The sequence below is a fragment of the Dromiciops gliroides genome, chromosome 5 (genome assembly GCF_019393635.1).
Source record: "Dromiciops gliroides isolate mDroGli1 chromosome 5, mDroGli1.pri, whole genome shotgun sequence".
NCBI lineage: Eukaryota > Metazoa > Chordata > Mammalia > Microbiotheria > Microbiotheriidae > Dromiciops > Dromiciops gliroides.
The window spans coordinates 118,426,604-118,448,027 of NC_057865.1; the positions used below are offsets into that span (position 1 = coordinate 118,426,604).

Here is a 21,424-nt window from a genome sequence, read left to right on the forward strand (position 1 = left end):
ACATAACACTAGACCTTCCAATTTTATGCCTTTCTCTTGGCTGTTCCCCATATCTTGAATGTACTCCCCTTTCCCTTCACTTCTTAGAACCCTCTGTTTCCTTCAAGGTTCAGGTCAAGTATCAGCTTTTCCAGGAAGCCTCATCTGATCTCTACAAAGGCTTTTCCTCCTTCCATCCACCACCAAGTACTTTTTGATTATGCCCAGTCCCCTTCTCAAACCCCACCCCCAACTCCTGCTCTGAATTTAAATACAGCCTAGATTCCTGGGGATGTGGGGTGGCCTCATCCCAAACAGGCTTTTCTCCAACTCTCTGGCTCATTTTGACCTTATGTCCATGAGAGAACTCTGGGGAAAACCTTTTAAATAGTGCTTAAGTATAACAGTGCTTAGGATATACTTAGCATCTCCCTCCAAAGAACAAGTTCCCTTTAAGAAAAGGTACTCACTGGACAAAACAGGTGTCAGGCTTAAATTCTTCTTCCACAAAAGATTCCTATGGGTTGTGATCTGTCATCATTGCTTAGTGCTTGGCACACAATAGGAGATTAATAAGTGTTTATTGTCTGACAGGGAGGGGTAGTTGGCTTGCTGTGCCTGTGTATTGTGCTGTTGTGGGCTAGGTTGCATCTAAAGTGGCCACAACCAGAGACTCTTCCTACTTTTCCTTTCACTCCCTTCACTTCATAGTCCCTTTCTATTTTTTTCTATGGGTAGCCCCACCTAGCATTCCATGTATTTGATAGCTACTGGTGAACTAAACTAGCTCTTTAAAAGGGGAGGGAATAGGGGGCAGCTAGGTGGCGCAGTGGATGAAGCACCGGCCCTGGATTCAGGAGTACCTGAGTTCAAAACCGACCTCAGACACTTAACACTTACTAGTTGTGTGACCCTGGGCAAGTCACTTAACTCCAATTGCCCCACAAAGAAAAGGGGGGGGGGAGGGATTTTTTTTCTTGCTGCTCAAAGTATAAGAAGTTTGTCCTAGGATGATGGTTGGGACAAGTGGGCAGGAATTGCATCAGAAGCCTTCCCTGAATTTTGGCTGCCTGGTGGGGTTGGGGCAGGGAGGAGAGAAGGAGGATCTGAGAATAATTTTTTTTTTAATTTTTCTATCCTTGTATCTTTTAATCTCCTTTAACTAAAGTGAGTTTTAATTGTATTTTATGATCTCCAGTACCTTATTGCACTTTAAACCTTGAACCTGAATTGTTGAAGCAAAAAACTATAACTGATCACCATCATTATAATAGCCATGGAAGATAAAGAAGCTTTGTGTGACTGCTGAAGGGATGTTCCATTTTTACCCATCTTGTTGTTGGTCTTTCATTCTTGAAGAGGACCAATGACATCACAGGGTGATGTCCTGACTTGTGCCTGAATTGGATTTAAGTGAAACAGAGTTGCATGAAGTCACCAGCCTCACTCTCTCTTCCAGAGTCATTAAAGTCCATTGGCAAGACAAAAGTCAGGACAACTGGAGATGTCCCAGGATGCAGCAGATGCCCTTGGTGTCTTTGATGTCTGACCAAACCCTAAGCCCTCCACAGCCCCTGCTTCAGCTGCCTTCATGGTCATTGGAACACATTCTTCTCATCTGCCCATTCCTCCAGGGAAGTCTTTACATGCTTGGGGTAGACACCCTCCTAACTCACTAAGGGGTTTGAGGCTCATTAGTTTAGCCTGTCTGCCTAGATGGTTTTACTGGGGTGTGACCACTACATATGCAACAGCTTCTCGGACACAGGTCAGAGTTGAGTGCCAGCTAGACACCAAAGGTGCATGACTAGTAGCCCTGGAAAGGCAAGCCCTCACACCAGAGGTGCTAGTCCTTTTGAGCACCCCGTCCACCTGTACTGTCTGACTGTTGACTCTTTAGTCTCTTTAAACTTCAAGATGACCTTGTTAGTGGTTATCTTCTCTGAAAAGTGGCATAGCAGGGAGCACTTCCCTTCGAGCAGCCAACTTCTCCTTGGGAATTTCTGATCTCTCAAACTCATGAGCTTGCCACCAGGGTCAGAAATGCCTATTTCTGGGGCAGGTAGGTGGCCCAGTGGATAGAGCACCAGCCCTGGATTCAGGAGGACCTGAGTTCAAATCCGGTCTCAGACACGTAATACTAGCTGTGTGACCTTGGGCAAGTCACTTAACCCCAATTGCCTCAGCGAAAAAAAGAAAGAAAGAAAGAAAGAAAGAAAGAAAGAAAGAAAGAAAGAAAGAAAGAAAGAAAGAAAGAAAGAAAGAAAGAAAGAAAGAAAGAAATGCCTATTTCTTAGGATTGCTGTTGGGTGGCACAGTGGATACAGTGGGATGGGAAGGAGGGGGAAGGCCTGGAGTCAGAAAGACTCATCTTCCTGAGTTCAATTGTCCTCAGACACTTACTATCTGTGCAACCCTGAGCGAGTCACTTAACCCCGTTTGTCTCAATTTCCTCATCTGTAAAATGAGATGGAGAAGGAAATGGCAAAGCACTCCAGTATATTAGGCAAGAAAACCCCAAATGGGGTCATGAAGAGTTGGACATGACTGAAAAAAACGACTGAATTGATCTGGTCTCAGAGGAAGAAATGCAAAACAGAATGAGCAGCCAAGGGTTTGAGGTCTAGCCTTGGGTTTTCCTGGGCAAGCATTTGTCCTCCCTTTTTTAGGCTTCAGCTGCCACCATTGGTGGGGGTTGGGAGGAGGCAGGGGGAAGAGAGGGAAATGCCTCCCCCTCACTCCACTACAAGTCCAGAGGAGAGCTGGTCCAGCCAAAATCTATATACTCAAAAGAGAGAGAGGCAAAGCTGTCCTCAGCTCCCCTTACTACTGAGTGGGTAGCTCTTTCTGGCTCATTTGCCAGTCATCTTCAATGCTACCCCAGTGTCTGGGACCAAAGGACTAATCAGGAGTTGCCAGGTTGTGCCTGTTCTCACAGAAAGCTGCCAATGTGCATGTCAATTTCCACAGAGTCAGAACATATGTCCAGCTTCTTGGGAGCATCCCGGGTATGCACACATACACATGTATGTGTATATTCATACATATTGGTACACATACATACACACATATAGCAACCATCCCTGATAAGACCAAAGCTCCCTGAGGGCAAGAAAGGTTCACTTCTGTCTTTGTATACCTAGTGCCCAACACATAGTAGGTGCTTAATAATTGTTTATGATTGATTGAAACCAGTAGACTTCAATACCTCATTTATATAGAGATCTCGTTTGTCCTGGGATTGGGCCAGGGATCCATAAATGCAATTGTGAAATCTATATTTCCCAGCATCAGTTCAGAGCTAAACAGTGCAAAATAAATAGCAGCTGTGTTCTTCAGAAGCTTGGACTAGAACTGATGGGCAAGAAGGAGCAAGCAGCAGATTTGGGCTCGATGTGACAAAGTGGAATAGACTCCTTGGGAAGACAATGAGCTCCCCGGCACTGGCTACGTTTAGCCAGAAACCAAATAAAGAGCTCTCGGGATGAAGTGGAAGTGCTCTCGTGGTGTGAGGCTGGACCGGATGTCATGTAAGGTGTCTTCCTGTTCTGAGATGCTGCGCTCACCTCCCCACCGCAGAGCAGGCTGAAGAAGGCTCAAGGCGACCATGCTGCTGGGCAATTTTCAAGGGAGGACTGCACAGACCAGCTGGATCATGCCTCTGGGCCCTTTGGGGAAGGCCTCTCCCCTTCACAGTTGGGTCTTATCAGTCTGTAGCTGCTTTGGTAGGACAGTGGGGTTCCAGGCAAGGATGCTAGAACAGGAGATTCTGTTCTCTCTCTTCCCACCCAGAGCCTGACTATCTTGGTTTAAACCCATTAGGTCAAGGCTAAGGAGATGCGGGGCTATTAGTCTGGGGGCTGGGGGATCTCATGCTTAAAATCTCTGTCAGGGGGGTAGCTAGGTGGCACAGTGGATAAAGCATCGGCCCTGGATTCAGGAGGACCTGACTTCAAATCCAGCCTCAGACACTTGACACTAGCTATGTGACCCTGGGCAAGTCACTTAATCCTCATTGCCTTGCCCAAAAAACAAAGAAAGATTTAAACTCTCTGTCAGCCTGTATGACTTTGGATGCTGTTTGTCGGATCAAATTGTTGACACCACCTCTCCCTGGGTCTCAGTCTTTCTTTCTGCAAAATGGAAGTGCTTAGTCAGGCTGAATCTTTCCTGAACGTAGGTGAACAAGGAAGTAGTTGCTGGGGAGCAGGCGATATCAGTCTCATTTTTTTGTTTGTTTGTTTTTTTTTTCTTGAGGCAATTGAGGTTAAGTGACTTGCCCAGGGCCCCACATCTAATAAGTGTCTGAAGCCAAATTTGAACTCAGGTCCTCCTGACTCCAGGTCCAGTGCTCTATGATGCCAACCTCCAGTTTGGCTGAGTACCATGTAGCAGGGGGATATGGGGCAAGCCTCTTCTTGGGGTCTCGTTCTCTCTCATTCACCCCACCACCAAACCATCCTGAGGTCCTTTGATGGTTGTGCCCCAGGGGGAGGATTATCCCCTCCATTCCTCTGCCGGCCCTGGGTAGGGCTTCTGGCAGTGGGTCCCCACCCCCTCTATAGCCTCATAGTCCGAGCTGCAAATGATTCCCTGTGACAGAATAGAGCCAGGGAGAGCCAGCAGCCTTGATATCTGCTGGTTAGTTTGCATTGTAAAGGAGCCAGTGACCTCAGGGCCCTAGGGGTCCATTTTCCCCCCATCTGTGGGTATAAGCACCCACCCAGCAAGCCCGATTCCGCGGGCTTTCACCATACAACTGGCCTGCCCCAATCTCCCCCCTCCCCTTCGGTGTCTGGTCTGGACCCTCCCCCATCATCCGAAGCTTCTCACTGTCCATTTGATGCCACAGGTTATCACGTTTGCCAACCAGAAGAGTAGCTACTCTGACATAGGGACAGGCAGCATTTTGTGCTTAAGAGTCGTGTATTTCCCCCTTCCTTGTGTATCTAAGACTGTAAGTGTGGGCAGCTGGAGGAGGCTGAGTTTGAGTCTGGGAGAGGCAGATCCGGCCCCACTCCTGTGTCTTTTCCACGGTTCACTGAGTGCCGTTCTCCCGCTGCTGTTTGGCCACAAGCCCGGTGCCCAGGTCTGTGCACATGTCGATGACCTGGCAGGCAGGCCTCGGCCCCACGCTGTCTGTCCAGGTGGGACTGAAACCTCTGACCTGGGATGTGGCTATCAATGCTGATCCTCTCTCCTTCCCCAAGGGCCAGGAAAAGACAGCTTGGAGCGCTCTCAAGAGGACAACCAGAAGGTCCAGCCAAGCTCCGTGCCACCCAGGACCCTGCTTGTCCCTGTTACCCTCTAAGGCTCCCACTTGGTCTGTATGAGGAAGGAGAGAAATCTGAGGTGTACCAGGAATTAATTACTCATCTCCCACCAACCAAGCTTTTCTCCTTGAACTGCAGAGAGCACTCATAGTTATCCATTGCCCACAGGTGGATTGTTTGCACTGTGTCCCATCTGAGGCAAATCTTTTCTGAGTTTTGCTAAAACAAAACAAAACAAAAAATCCCCAAAGACTAATCTGCTTTACAGTTCCTTACCTAGTTGACATCTCTCTATTTGATATGAGCTTGGGCAAGCACAGCAGGGAGCTAGAAGGGGGCCTCTTGTGAGAGCTCTCTAGTGTCCAAGGCAGGAACCTGGGTTCGAGTTCTGCCTCTGACACATACTATGAGCTTCCAGCCAAGCCCATTCAACATCTCAGTGCTCCCTGGCTATACTTGAAGTTACAGAGAAGGTGTTGATTTGTATTGGTAGAGAAAGTTCCCCAGAGCAATGAAAACACAAGTCCAATTGCCATTAGAGGCCATAAATTGTATACCTCCAGTTGGAAGGGACCTTAGGGATCATCTGTTGTTTGTCCTTCATTTCAAAGAGGACTAATGACATCACAGGTGATGTCTTGACTTGTGCGTGAATTGGATTTAAGTGAGGCAGAGCTGCACAAAGTCATCAGCTTCACTCTTTCTTTCAGAGTCACTGAAGTCCAGTGGCAGGACAAAAGTCAGGATGACTCGGGGCAGCTAGGTGGTACAGTAGATAGAGCACTGGCCTGTATGTCAGGAGGACCCGAGTTCAAATCCAGCCTCAGACACTTACCAGCTGTGTGACCCTGGGTAAATCACTTAACCCTAATCGCCTTAGTCAGGACAACTGGTGGTGGCTTCCGACATAGATAACTTTGGTGTCTTCCATGTCTGACCAAGCTCTAAGCACTCCTGTTTCAGCTGCCTTCATGGCTGTTGGAACAAATTGTTCCAATTGTTCTCTGTCTATTCTGCTAGGGAAAGAGACCATCTAGTTTAAGAGCTGTGTGCTGTTTTGGGCAGTCTGGAGAAGCCTATGGACCCCTCCTGAGAATATTTTTAAAAGCATCTAATTAAATCCATATGGTTACAAAGGAAATCAATTACATTGAAATAGTTATCAAAATATTTTTTATAATACAAGTTCATGGATCCTAGGTTAAGAAACCTTGACCCAGTCCAATTCTTTTATTTTATGAATGAGGAAACCGAGCCATCCAGAGAAAGGAAATGATTTATCTAATGTCAGACCATGAATGGGATGGCTTGTTTACCAAAGGGGATACAGAGTTTGGCGACCAGGGGTCAACTTCAATTTTTTAGGCTAAATGACTACTTGTTGGGGATGTTTTAAGGCGGAAATTCCTGATCAGGTATGGGTTGAATGAGATGCCCTCAGAGGTACCTTCTAGCTCTGCAAGTCTATGATTGTGAGTCTTTGAGACAGCTCAGATGGTGTGAGCTACCTGAGAGCTAGGGCTGAGTCTCACTCCTCATTTATTTCCCTGAAGTGTCTTCCAAAGTACCTTAATGTGAATAGGATATTTCTTAAATTAAAATTCAAGCCTTAAGCACCCTCTGCACCAAGGGAGGTTAGGAAAGAAGCTCCTTCTCCTTGGGTTAGGGCTTCGCATCAGTCTGAGATCATGCTATTTCCAGGATTGAATGAGTTGCAGTGAGGCAGGATGGGAAGACTAGACAGCTTCCGTTCCTCTGGAGTAAGTCTTCACAGAATGATTTCATTATTTCATGTAGATTGAGTTCTCAGAGTATCAGCCATGCCTATAATCAAATCTGAATACAGTAAACAATACATTCCACAGGCAAATGTAAATGATTTTTGGATTATCCATATTTCTGCCCCTCATTTTTTCTTCCCCTTAGTACAGAAAGTAGAGAACTAAATATACCAATCAACATTTTCTCCTTCCAGACACTGTCTGTTGTTATTGTACTTGGGTTCATTGTGCTCCTACTCTGGATAGGTGTGTGTTCTGGGGTGTTTGAAGGCTATGTCAGGGGATTGAAAATGGTGGCATGGGTTACCAAGCCAGAGAGACGTTGAGCAGGAACCTGGCAAAGTGTTCTCTGTTTGCTACGTGAGGGCTAACCTGGAGTTTGGAATGATCATTGTCTTCAGAAGGATGGCCATGGCCACTCGCAGATAAGCAACTGCAATGCATGGAAAGGTTGCTCTCTGGGCTGGTAGGGGAAGGGGAGTGCCCATATCAACAAAATCAGGGATCTTTTGAAGTAGATGTAGATCTATGGAAATAATTTGAAGATGAGGCTTGGCCAAAGGAGCATGGGAGCTGGTCCTAGAGATGAGGAAAGATGCTGCTTTTGAGGAGGGCCAGATAGCTTAATCTGGGGTCCATGGACTCAGCTGGGGGGGAGGGGTGACTAAGAACTTGGATAGGAAAAACTAAATCTACTTTAATTAGCCTGTAGCTGAAATTGAGCATTTCTTCCAATTATGCATTTTTAAAAATACTATTTTGAGAAAGGATCTATAGGTTTCACCAGACTATTCGAAGGGGCCATAATACAAAAAAAGTTAAGAACCCCTGGTATGGGGGATAGGACAGGGAGGAAGCTGGAACTGAAGCCCCTCTTTTCTACCCTGGAGCCAATCAATGGCTTCCTATTACCTTTGAGTGCAAAAGTAAACTTCTCAGGGGCAACTAGGTGGCGCAGTGGATAGAGCACCAGCCCTGGATTCAGGAGGACCTGAGTTCAAATTTGACCTCAGACACTTGACACTTACTAGCAGTGTGATCCTGAGCAAGTCACTTAACCCCAATTGCCTCAGCCTCCCCCCCCCCCGCCCCCAACAAAAAGTAAACTTATCTTTGGCATAAAATCTCTCCACAACCTGACCCCTTCTTATCTTTTATCTTCCCTCCATGCATGCTCTAGTTCAACAATACTGGCTCACTTGCTGTGCATCACACACAGCACTCTATCAATCTCTGTTCTTTGTGGTTTCTTTTCTCATGTTTGGGACACTCTCCTTGAAGCTCTTCGATTCCCCGGGCTTCTTCAGGACTCAGTTCAAATGCAGTCTTCTGCAGGAGGCTAGAATTCTCCCCTCTACTGTCACCTAACTATTCTGTATGGATCTTCCACATCTATCTTTTTATGTGCATGTAGATTCCTTCCTCTCGCTCTCCCTCCATGAGAATGCAATCTCCTTTGGTTTAGAGGCTGTCTTTGTTTTTTCTTTATATCCTCAGCATTTAGCACAATGCCTGGCAACAGCAATCACTTAATAAATTACTCTTAATTGATTAATTTATGGATTGCCCTCTGTAGAATTGAGGCCACTTGTTCCCTGAATTGCAACAACATCAACTCCATGCCCAGAGGCTTGGAATAACTATTGAGCTGTGATGACAGGTTGTCATGATCCTGAGAAGCTGAAATCATTCTAACAAGGGGGTGAGGGGACTCTGCCTCCTGTGACCCCTGGTGCTGACACCTCCCAGCCAGGATCTCATGAGAGTCTGGGCTCGGTCAGGCTCCTAAAATGAAGTATGGACATTTTTTTAGTGGGGTAGGGATCCCTGATCCTCTTGTCCAGCTAGAAGAGGGTGAGGCTCCAGCTACTTCCACACTGTGAAACACATGGCTAGATTTTGACAACTGAAAAATCAAGGGAAGCCCTGACATCCTGGAACTGAGAGATCATCCACTGAGGTCATGAGAAGCCCTTATTCCCACTTAGGCCATTCCTTTAAATGCATGAAGGTATATGTGTGTGCACATTCCTGTGTGTTGTGAACAGCTAATGTAATCTTGGAGGTGCAGGATAGAGGCATAGGGTCTGGAATGAGGGAGGGGATAGTCCTGCTATACTCTGTAATATTTGGAGTGTTCTTGTTCCATTCTAAGAATGAGTCCAAAGAAGGGGGACCAAAATAGTGAAGAGACTAGCCATATTGGTAAAGACCAATTGAAGCAACTGGGGATATTTAGCTTGGATAAGAATTCCTAGGAAGAAGATGGCAACTATCTTCCAGTAACTGAATGACTGTCATTTGGAAGAGGGATTGAATTCATCCGGCTTGACTCCAGAGAGCACAGCCAGTAGCAATGAGTAGAAATTGTAGATAAATGAATTCTGGCTACTTGACAGAAGCAGAAACTTCCCAATGAGAATTATCTGAAAGTGGAATAAGCTAAAAGATCTTCAAATGGAGAAAGGAAGACCATGTGTCAGAGAGATGGCATGGGGAAAATTTCTGTTCAGGTATGCAAAACCTCATATTTGGACTAAAAAAAAAATCTATCTTGTAAGCGGAAAAGTGGAGAGACTTGGCTAGGCAGAAATTTATCTGAAAAAGACCTAAGGAGGAAAACTATCTTTACATGTAACTGGAAAATAATAAAATATTTTTATGATTAAAAAAAAAGACCTAAGGGTTTTTAAGTGTTATGGCAAACCAAAAAACTCATGTGGTTTTAGACTGTATCAAGTGGTATAGTGACTCGGGCACTGGAGGTGATAATCCTACTATTGTATTCTGCCACAGTCAGACTGTATCCAGGGCATTGTATTGGACTTTTAGGAGGGACATTGACAAGCTGGAGAGTTTCCAGAGGGCAACCAAGGAGGGCAACACTTGCATGTTGTGCCATTATGAGAACTGATTGGAGTAACTAAGGATGCTTTGCTTGGAGAAAAGATGCCACAGCTGCATAGTAGCTATTTTAAAGCATTTCAAGGGCTAGCATAGAGAAAAGACTTATTCTTCTCGGCTTCAGAGGGTAGAGCTAGGAGTGATGGGTCTAAGTTCCACAGGGGCAGATTTGGGGTTGGCAGAACAAATTTTCTCAGAGCCGTTCAAAAGTGGAATGGAAAGTAGTGGGTTCTTTCTGGTTTTCAAGCAAAAGGAGGACGACCACTTGTTGAGTGTGTTGTCTAGGGGATTTGTGTTCAGGTATAGGTTGGATTAGGTGGCCTGAGGTCTCCTCCTTCTCTGAGATCCTGTGACTAGAGGACATCTGAGATCTCTTCTTCTTTTTTAGTTTTTTCTGCAGGGCAATGAGGGTTAAGTGACTTCCCCAGGGTCACATAGCTACTGTCAAGTGTCTGAGGCTGGATTTGAACTCAGGTCCTCCTGAATCCAGTGCCAGTGCTTTATCCACTGTGTCACCTAGCTGCCCCCTAAGATCTCTTCTAACTCCGATTCTATGAGGAAGACGTGGGTGGTTGTGTGGAATGTATTTCTAAACCATCTCATTCTTAGCCTTTGAAGGCAAGAGTTATCTGAAATGTATATGTGTGTGCACATTCCTGTGTGTGTGGGACAGAGATCAGTCACAGGTTTGGTTTTTGGGTGGTCCTGTGAGCTTGATCTCATTCTATGGTCACGCTGTCATGCCCAACCCCAGAGAGTCATGTTGGAAGTGGGTTTCCTTGATAACAAGGAGTACTTGAGTTGAAGGTTGACCTCCTAATAGGATCATAGATTTAGAGTTGGTAGGGACCTTAGGAGCCATCAAAACAGATCCCCTCATTTTATAGATCAGGAAACAAGCATAGAGAGTATAAATAATTTGCTGCAGGTCACATAGCTAATGTCAACCATGGTAGGATCAGAGTGTCTCTCCCCCTTTCTCATTTCTACCAACTGGGATTAGTTTTCCCTAAAAAGTTCCAGCTGTCTCTGGAACTTGACTGACCCCTGCTTCCTGGACACCTAAAGGCATAAAAAGTATCACCTATGTGGAGCCAGAGTCCCTCTAATTTAATGGCTTTCTGAAGGCCATGAAGAGTCACTATATCCTGGCCTGTTGAACAGCTATGCTTCAATAAGGAGATGAGGAGGGCTGTATCCAGAGAGGTTGTATCATGTGAACTCATGTACTCTAGGTTACATCCAGATTTGACTACTTACCTATACTCCATCTTGCCCTTGCCTCTTAGGCATTTGTAAACACCCATTTCTTCCCACACCCAGTCCTGCAGTGGACACCCTCATCTCAGTTCATGAAAATAATGACTTTTTTTTTTTTTTGCGGGGCAGTGAGGGCCAAGTGACTTGCCCAGAGTCACACAGCCATCAAGTGTCAAGTATCTGAGGCCGGATTTGAACTCAGGTTCTCCTGAATCCAGGGCCAGTGCTCCATCCACTGCACCACCTAGCTGCCCCACCTAGCTGCCCCAAAATAATGCCTTTTCTCATAGGCCCAACTCATGTGCCAACCTCTTCTATGAAACTTTCCCCAATCACTTCCTGCCTTTGAGTAGCAATGATCTTCCTTCCTTGAATCTCTCATGTTGGATTTTTCCTACATACTTGTCACATTTTAACATATCATGGTTGTATACACATATACCTTATTATACCATTAGCACCTTGAGGGGATTTTTCTTTTCATATCTCTGATGCCTAGTAGAGTGTCTGACACATAGTAGGTCCTTAATATTATTGTAGTAAGCTATTCATCCCTGATTTGACCATAGAATCATGGACGTAGAGCTAGAAGGGACATGAGGGGCTAAGCAGTCCAACTCCCTCCTTTTACAGATGAGGAAACTGAGGGTCAGTCAAGTACCTTGCTTGGGGTTACAAAGTTAGTGTGTGAGGCTGAATTGGAATTCAAGTCTTCTTGACTCCAAGAACAGGACTCTCTCTACTGCACCGGCTAGCTGATTTTAAAGCTTGATGAATTATACCACTTATGCCTTATATATAGGGACTAGAACCATACCTGCAATTTTATTAATACTGAGGACTAGTGGAAGAGGAAATTCCCTCTCCTAATTTAGGCCAACAACTCTGTAACTTAGTCTTAGAGAAGGGGTTCTTGAAAGTTTTGTTGCATATGACAAAAAAGGAAAATAATAAATGTTGGAGAAGTTGTGGAAAAATTGGAACACTAATGCATTCATTGTTGGTAGAGCTGTGAACTGATCAATTTGGAATTATGCCCAAAGGGCTATAAAGCTGTGCATACCCTTTGACCCAGCAATACCACTCTTGGGTCTTTTTCCCAAAGAGATCATAAAAAAGAGAAAAGGACCCACATGTACAAAAATATTTATAGCTGCTCTTTTTGTGGTGGCAAGGAATTGGAAATTGAGGGGATGTCCATTAATTGGGGAATGGGTGAACAACTTGTGGTATATGAATGTAATGGAATTCTATTGTGCTGTAAGAAACGATGAGCAGGTGGAGTTCAGAGAAACCTGGAAGGACTTGCATAAACTGATGATGAGTGAGATGAGCAGAACCAGAACATTATACACAGTATCATCAACATTATGTGTTGATCAACTGTGATAGACTAGATTCTTCTCACCAATCCAACAGAACAAGAAAGTTCCAAAGGACGCATGATGGAAAAGGCTCTCCAAATCCAGAAAAAAATAAAAAAGGAACTGTGGAATATGGATGCTGATTGGACCATACTATTTCTTTTGTTTTTGGTGCTGTTGGTTTTCTGATTTGAGGTTTTTGCTTTGTGCTCTGATCCTTCTCGTATAACATGACTAATGCAGAAATATGTTTAATGTTATTATGTATATATAACCTATATCAGATTGCCTGCTGTCTAGGGGAGGGGGGGAAGGAGGGAGAAAAATTTGAAATCTGAAATCGTATAAAAACAAATTTTGAAAATTATTTCTACATGTAACTGGAATAAAATAATTTTATTTAAAAAAAAAGAAAAAGTTTTGTTGCATCAAGGACTCCTCTGGAAGTTTGATGAGGCTGTAGACCTCTTCTCAGAATGTTTTTTTTTTTCAGAATGTTTTTAAATGAATAAAATACATTCTTTTTCAAAGGAAAACAATTATATTGAAATAATTATCAAAATACTTTTTTAAAAAAGTTCACTACTAATGCATTGTTGGTGGAGCTGTGAGCTGATCCAACCATTCTGGAGAGCAATTTGGAATTATGCCCAAAGGGCGATAAAGCTGTGCATACCCTTTGACCCAGCAATCCCACTTTTAGGTCTTTTGCCCAAAGAAATCATGGAAGGGGGAAAGGGACCCACATGTACAAAAATATTTATAGCTGCTCTTTACGTGGTAGCAAGGAATTGGAAGTTGAGGGGGTGCCCATCAATTGGGGAATGGCTGGACAAGTTGTGGTATATGAATACAATGGAATACTATTGTGTTGTAAGAAATGATGAGCAGGAAGAGTTCAGAGAAACCTGGAGGGTCTTACGTGAGCTGATGATGAGTGAGATGAGCAGAACCAGAAGAACATTGTACACAGTATCATCAACATTGAGTGTTGACCTACTGTGACGGACTATATTCTTCTCACCAATGCAATGGTACAGAAGAGTTCCAGGGAACTCATGATAGAAGAGGATCTCCAAATCCAAGAAAAAAAAAGAAAGAACTGTGGAGTATAGATGCTGATTGAACCATATTATTTCTTTTGTTTTGGGTGCTGTTGGTTTTTTTTTTTCTTTCTATTTTGAGGTTTTGCATCACTGCTCTGATTCTTTCTCTTGTAACAGGATTAATGCAGAAATAGGATTAATGTTATTATGTGTATATATATATATATGTGCGTGTATATTTATATATCTATATGTATATGTATAGAGATATATAGATATAACCTATATCAGATTATCTGCTGTCTAGGGCGGGGGGAAGGGAGGGGAGGGAGGGAGAAAAATCTGAAATTGTAAAGCATGTATAAACAAAAGTTGAGAACTATCTTTACATGTAACGGAAAAAATAAAATACCTCATACATTAAAAAAAAAAAAAAGTTCACTGACCTCAAGTTAAGAAGAGAGTAGCCAAGAACCCTGAGATTTGAACCCAGGTCTTCCTGGCATGAAGACCAACTCTATCCACTACCCCTCATTGCTTCTAAGCTGTGCACATAGCAAACACTTTGATAAAATGAAGTAATGGGATGACAAAATGGGCCCTTTTGTTAGTCTAGAGCTAGTGGCACTTTGACATTTCATCACTTCAAATCTCAACTCATATCTTCTCCCATCACCCTTTAATTCCATTTCAACTTTTGGAATGGGAAGAAGAGCAATAGAGCTTCTGTAGGAAATACCATATCCTATCCTGGCCTGGTTCCAGGCCCAGCTAGTGAATATTTGACATCGTGTGGAGCTTATTTAACAACCACAGCCACAGCAACCAAAGAGAATGAAAATGTAAAAAGAAATCATAGACTGGAAAGGATCCTGAAGCACATCTAAGGCAATCCCTTTATTTCATAGATAAGGAAAGTGAGGCACCTAGAGCTTATAGGACTTGTCCATTATGGTGGTTATCAAAGGAAGGAGAAAAAAACTTCAGGAGAATTGCAGAATGTAGTATTAGAAATATGATAAAGGAAGATTAATTCTTTGAGGATATTTATTATCCTACTGAACTTTAGGACAAGTCAGAGTTGATGGGGGAAAAATCCCAGAAGTAATTAAAAGGAAAATCTGAATGCATGAAAAAAAATCTTAGAAGGAATGGAATATACATCAAAAGTTCTCAGGGGAAGAAATTTTTATCAATGACTTGGATAAAGGCAGCAAGGGATAAGACCCAAAAAGAGCTCAATTTTAGATTAGAACATTGGGCCAAATATCTCAAATAGATCTGTCATCTCATTGATGTGGGTATTCCTTCCAGGGATGCAGATTGCAACCCACCCATGCCTGTTCATCATGTGGACTCTTGTCTACAACCTCTCATAAGTTGGACATAGGAGGCATACCCAATATGCCAAGCCCTTTCTTGTTTCATGAATACCAGTGGAGAATATGGGCTATATTCAGGGGTGTGTTGGTAAATGTTTAACAACTACATCTCAAAAAATACACAGGGCACACTTTTATGTTTAATCTGTATTATTAACTTTTTCTCTATCATGTTCTTAAGTCTAGACAATCAACACAACAATAAATTAAGGCCTGATTTGTAGTTTGTTGATTCTTGAGGTAGAAATGCTCACGGTGAAAATTCAGCAACTTGCCCTGGTATCAGCTGGTATAAGCTGGCTCCAGCACACCACTGGCTATATCAGTTGTCTCATGCTTCTACTATGTGATCAAAGTTAATGAGATGAGATTTAGGAAGGGTAAATGTATCCCTATGCTTGAGTTTGACCAGTTTCATTATCATAAGATGGGTAGAGGTGTTGTTAGAGAGCAATACGTTTCAAAAAGATTATTTTTATTTTTTTTCTGAACTGCAAAACTGAATACCAGTTAACTAGTTCAACATGGTAGCCAAAAGAGCTAATGCATTCTTAGCCTGCATTAATGTCTAGAGTAGGGGCCATAGTGGTCTCATTGTATTCTGTGTGGTCAGACCACATCAGTTCTGAGGACCCCATTTTAGGAAAGGCCTTGATGAGCTGAGAGCATCAAGAAGAGAATAGTAGGATAGTAAAGGGCCTCCATATGATGCAATATGAGATTCATGAATAGGAGGAACTAAATGTTCTTCAAAGTCTTTTTTTTATTCTTTGATTTTTAAAAATTTGTACTGCTTTCCCCCCTCCCATTTAAAAATAAATAAGCTCTATGAAATGTTAAATATTTACTAGCTGGTCCTGGAATTAGAGCCAGAACATGGCTCCCAGGTAGGAGATGTGGCAAAGGTATGGGTTGAGATTAGGGGCAGTGAAATGACAAATCCCAACTGATACAAGGAACTGGGAGGGTTAGTCTAGAGAAGACTGGCAGGAGGGTGGGGAGGATGTGATAGATACAATGGGGAAGAGGGACTGGGCTTGTTATTTAACTCCTGAAGGAAGAATTAGAGCTGTAGATAAAGGTTGCAGAGAAGTGGATTCGGGCTTTTTATGTAAGGAAAAATACCGCCCCCCATCTCAACAGAGTGGAATGGGCTTCCTTATGGGCTAGTGTGTTCTCCCTCCTTAGAAATCTCTAAGCAGGGGCAGCTAGGTGGCGCAGTGGATAGAGCACTGGCCCTGGATTCAGGAGGACCTGAGTTCAAATCTGGCCTCAGACACTTAACATTTACTAGCTGTGTGACCCTGGGCAAGTCACTTAACCCCAATTGCCTCACTTAAAAAAAAAATAAAATCTCCAAGCAGAGGATGGACAGAAAGATCACTTCTTGAATTTGTAGAAGGGATTTTTGTTGGACTAGATGGATTCTGAGGTCCCTTCCAACTCTTAAGATTCTGTCACTTAGTTAAACTTGTGACAAAGCTGGGATTAGAACCCAGGTCCCTTGGCTCCTTCCTAGGCCTATGCCCTTTCCCCCACACCAGAACAACTCCAGAAGTCATCCAATCTTCACCCTGACCCATCCTCCTCCTTGACAATCTAGAATCTCTGATTATGGAAACCCCAGGGAGCAGGAGCCCTTAGTTATATGACGTATGGGGCTGAGCCACCCAAGACGAGGGAAAGATGGCTATTTCCTAACTCAGGCCTGGTTTAGCAAAGTTGCCTGAAGAGGAGACTAGGTGGCTGGAGAAGAGGTCAGACTGCACTGGCAAGGGTGATGAGAGGTTAGTCCATGGAGACTCCTGCCATCTTTTTTTCACCTGCCAGCAGTCCCACTGCCCCAGGGAGGGTGGCTTGTGGGCCCTTAGCACGCCTCCCCAGGCTGGCGGCCAATAGTGTGTAAATATTATTACACTCCCACTCATCTGAAGGATGTTAATTATTAAAACACATGCCACCCAGGGTAATACACTGTAATTAGGTTCAAATTAAATTAGTATCCCCTGTAATTAGCATATCAATAACAACTCTTGAGACACAAGGCCCCCTACTCCTCCGTATTACCTCCCAATTTGGCCTAGCTTAGAAGAGGGTTCTATTACCTCTCTCCCCAGCTCAGAAATAATCAAAACAATAAATAACTTGGTGTCAGCACAGGGGATGGAAAGTCACAAACATTTCCCTTTCTCTTCTTTGTACTGTTGCGACACTAGAGAGAGCAGAAGAGAGGTAGGATTTTGGGGGAGAGGCTTGGGAGAAATCTCCCCAAAGTTGTTAACCCCCCTGGCTGGGGTTGGGGAGAGAGGGAAAAGGGGAAGTAGATTTAGGAAGAAAATTCCCAGGGCCTTGGCCCACTGATATGCACAGAATCCTATTCTTCCTTTAGAGCCCAGTTAAAGGGCCTTTCTGATAGAGATTTCCACACTCTTATCAGTCCACATGGGTCTCTCCATCCATGTACATAATAGCCACTTGAATACTGACTTAAACCTTGTACAGTATTGTCTATTATACCTATTCGGCAGTCACACAAACTTGTGCTGTTATTTAACTTTTCCTGTAGATCTTGTTTTCCCATGTAGACTGAGGGCAGGGCATCCCTCACAGCTCCAGCCTTTGTTTCTCTAGCAAAGTGCTTCCCGTAATCATTTTCTCCACAGTAGAGAAGAAAAATGCCAAAATGATCTGGGGACATATTGTTAGTTATCTGGTTTATAAATAGCTCTCTATAGTCCCCTAACTCCATTCATTCCTGATTCCAATAGAGTAGCTTCTAAAAGGGATGAGGTAGGTGTTCATGGGGAGAGAGAGAGAGAGAGAGAGAGAGAGAGAGAGTAAGTGTGTGTGTGTGTGTGTGTGTGTGTGTGTGTGTGTGTGTGTGTGTGTGTGTGTGTGTGTGTGTGTGGTTAAACTAAGGAACGCTCCAGATCAGTACATCCTCTAGTCTGAATCAGAAAAAGGGACCAGTCGGGCACCATGAGCAACCTGTGCCTGGGACAATATTGGACAAATGATGGATGAATGTTGAGCAGGGGAGAAGATGCTGGGCAGATATGGAATGTACTGAATGTTGATTAAACAAGAAATGATGGCCTCCTTGTTATAGACTTATTTCCTGCTTTCCCATGCCTGCTGTTAGAAATACGGGGAACTCAAAGAATTAGTGTCCACTCTCCTGGGAGCCTCACCAGACCTGACACAACACTAAATGCACATAGTCCTCTCTATCTCTAGAATACTTCTGGGTGTCTCCACCAGTGACATTTTGAGATATAGATGTAAAAAAATCATGACTGAGTTCAGTGTAGTGCCTGAGGACTCAGACTTCAGCCTAAATTCCTCCACCTTTCATCAGTCAATCAGTAAGTAGTTTATTAAGTGCCTACTATGTGCCAGTTGGATATCAAAGGTGGATGAGTGGCCCTGAAAAGGGCTTGGCAAGCTCTTATTCACTCTCTCTGTGACCCTACTGAGATCCTTGTAGCTGTAATTTCTCTCTCATCCTCTCTGGGTTCTGCTCCTTACTCTCTAGACAGTATTTTTGTCTACCATGACAAAGCAGCCTCCTTACCCTAGAAGATCCTCAGATTGACTGGTTCTTTTTAGAAGCTTCATCTTATGGAAAATGCCCAGGCCAGCCATTTCTGATCTCCTGAGTCTCTAGATGTCTTTCTCTACCATGACCCAGCAATTTTCTTTATCCTGAAAGAGCTCTACATTCAGGTAGCCTTCTCACTCTGATTTCCTCTGATTGGCCAGTTCTTTTGTTCAGTGCCTGGTTCAGTCTCTCTGACCTAAACCATCCTATTCTACTTGGAGATTTTAATACCCACTGCTGATGTTCCCTAAAGCACTGTGGCCTACCAGTTTATCAACCCTCTCCACTCCCATTATCTACAACTTCATTTTATATCTCAGCCACCTTCTGGAATGGGATGCCATTCCAGACCTCACTTCTACTTATAACTGTGTCATTGCCATGATTCTGATCTTTGAACTCTCTTTTCTTCTACGTCCTTAAGCCTTTTGTCCATACTCACTGCAGTCTCCTGTCCCACTATCCCTTCTGGTTTTGAATCTATCTGTGACCTACTCTGGCCTCATGTTGCTTTCTGACACTAGAGTTAGTTAACTGTAGGTTGGTCTTTTGTCCGTGACTTCCTTGCCCTCGACCCCAGCCCCACCCCCAACTTGGATTTCATGCCCTGCCAACTCTTTCTCGTGAACATCAGTTCTATATAGTCAGCTGTCTTCTGCTACACGGCACACTTGACCCATCCATCCCCACTAGCTATTGTCTCATATCCCTCTCCTTTTGTGGATAAACTTGAGGTAAGCTCCATTAGCCACCTCCACTTTTTTCTCCCTTGGACTCTCTTAGCCCTCCAGTCTGGATTCTGCCCTTATCATTTAACTGCTCTCTCCAAAGTTACAAATTATCTCTTAATTGCTAAATCTAGCAGCCTCTTCTCAGTCCTCATCCTTCTCGACCTCTCTGCAGCCTTTGACACTGTCCTTTTCTTTCCCAACACGAATTGAAAGTTTGTTTCCCTTCTTCCCAGTGGAAAACCATTTAAAAACAACTTGTAGTCCATTTATTCTTATGCATTTGGTGTTGCCTCAAATAAAAAAAGCCCAAATGTACCTAGAGCAGCCAGCAGTCCTTTCCTCAGCTAGCTATATTGTAGCTCTGTCACTTGCCACATTCAGAGCAACCTTCGACTTTTTGGACCGTTCCTCCCCCAAAAAGCTGCTCTCCTGGCTATGGACACAGATGGGGCAGAGACAAAGGGACCAGAATGGCCAGTAGGACACTATCTACTGGATGCCTGCTCCTAGGAGTGCTATCAGCTCCTTCCTGCCGCTGTACCTCCACTCAGATTCCCTTTCTTGGCTCTAGGTGGCAAGAAGTCATCCTGCCCTGCTCCAAGGTCTAACCTAGCTTCCCATTCCCTCATCCCCACCTTGGGCCTTTTATATTGTGCGTGTGTTTACAGGTCACTCTGGGGAGATAGAATTGTACTGTCTGTTGTTGTTATTGTTGTTTCTGTTGTGTCTGACTTTGTGACCCCATTTGGGGTTTTCTTGGCAAAGATGCTAGAGTGGTTTTGCCATTTCCTTCTCCAGCTCATTTTACAGATGAGGAAACTGAGGCAAAGAGAGTGAAGTGAATCACCCAGGCTGGGCACTCTATCCATTGTACAGCTAGCTGTCCCTACTGTCTGTTGTATTACTTGTTTAATCAAAACTGTGGGTATGAACTTTTTGTGCCTTGAAGTCTCTTTTCCTATAATATGTAGGTGATGATGAGGTAGGGGATTCCTGGAAATCCTAAACGGGGTGACTCAGCTTTATGTTCCATGGGGAGCAAAAGAGGCAGCCTCATAGTAGAGAGAAGAGAAAGGAACAGATTCTTAGGGAAATGTCCAGACCCAATTCTGCCTCACTGAAATCTGGCTCAGTCTATGGTGGAGTTGGGACATGACTTCATGCCATGGGTTACTGATATCTTCAGTTGCAGTCTGGATGAACACTTTGCCCCCACTGACCGACAGACAACACCTGCAAAGGATTTCCTGGGTTCCACAATGACCAACACACGAGCTGCGGACAGCACTCACTACTTTATTGGGTCTCGCAAGCTTTAAATACAGAATAGGGGTTGGCATCTGGGGCAGGGAGCAAGGGTGGATGCTGCTGGCGTTAAGAATGGACAGATCAGAGAAGTAACGTAATCAACTATCAGTCAGAGAACTAGGAGGCACAGAGGGAAGGAGGACCATATGGGTTAGGGTAGGGTGCCCAGTGGCAGCTACTCCTGGTTCATGGCTCTCCCTTGCCTCCCCTGTGTACAAAGTCTTTTGTATTTAATCCTGTTCACAGGCAAGTTGATTTGAAGACAATTAAAAAACACAAATCAGGTCAGGAGGAACCTGGGATGGCTGTACCCATCACCCCAGATGGCAATGCCCCCAGCCCCAGGAAAGCTTTCCAGCCTCCCCATCCCCCCACCTAGGAATTCTGCCTCACGAGACAGTCCCTTACACTGAAGCAAAGCTGGACCCATCCTTTCCCCCTCCCCCGCCTCCCTCCCCTTCCCAATCCTGGGCTCTCCAGTTGGCACCTTCCTGCCAGGTGGGGAAAAGGTTTTTAGTGTAAGCGGTGCTGACAGGGGCAAGAGACACTTTCTAGCGGCTGTAGCCAAACTCATCTGCATCATCTGCTCGAAAGTCTCCATAGCGCCAGAGATTCAGCTGTAACAAGAAAGGGCAAACACAGCTGTTAGCTCAGTGCGTTCTTCCCCAAGCATTATGATCCACCTTGCTCCCACCCCACAGCTGTCCCTGGGGCAGGAACTCACCCTGGCACTCTTGGCTGACTCCTGTGCATTCAGATACTCTGTGATCTGTAGGTTTAAGAGCAGGGAGAAGG

The 21,424-nt window shown here is 44.3% G+C and overlaps 1 protein-coding gene across 1 annotated transcript in view; it reads right to left on the reverse strand.

Annotated features, from left to right (window-relative positions):
- Positions 1–20,597: 20,597 nt before the first annotated feature.
- Positions 20,598–21,424, reverse strand: part of SND1 (staphylococcal nuclease and tudor domain containing 1) — a 486,824-nt gene continuing 485,997 nt past the window's right edge. The window contains exons 23-24 of the mRNA XM_043965422.1: positions 21,354–21,398; positions 20,598–21,246 (exon numbers count right to left, since the gene is read on the reverse strand). Of these exons, the coding sequence (XP_043821357.1) occupies positions 21,181–21,246; positions 21,354–21,398 (111 nt within the window). The 3' untranslated portion in view covers positions 20,598–21,180. The remainder of the gene's footprint in view (positions 21,247–21,353; positions 21,399–21,424) is intronic.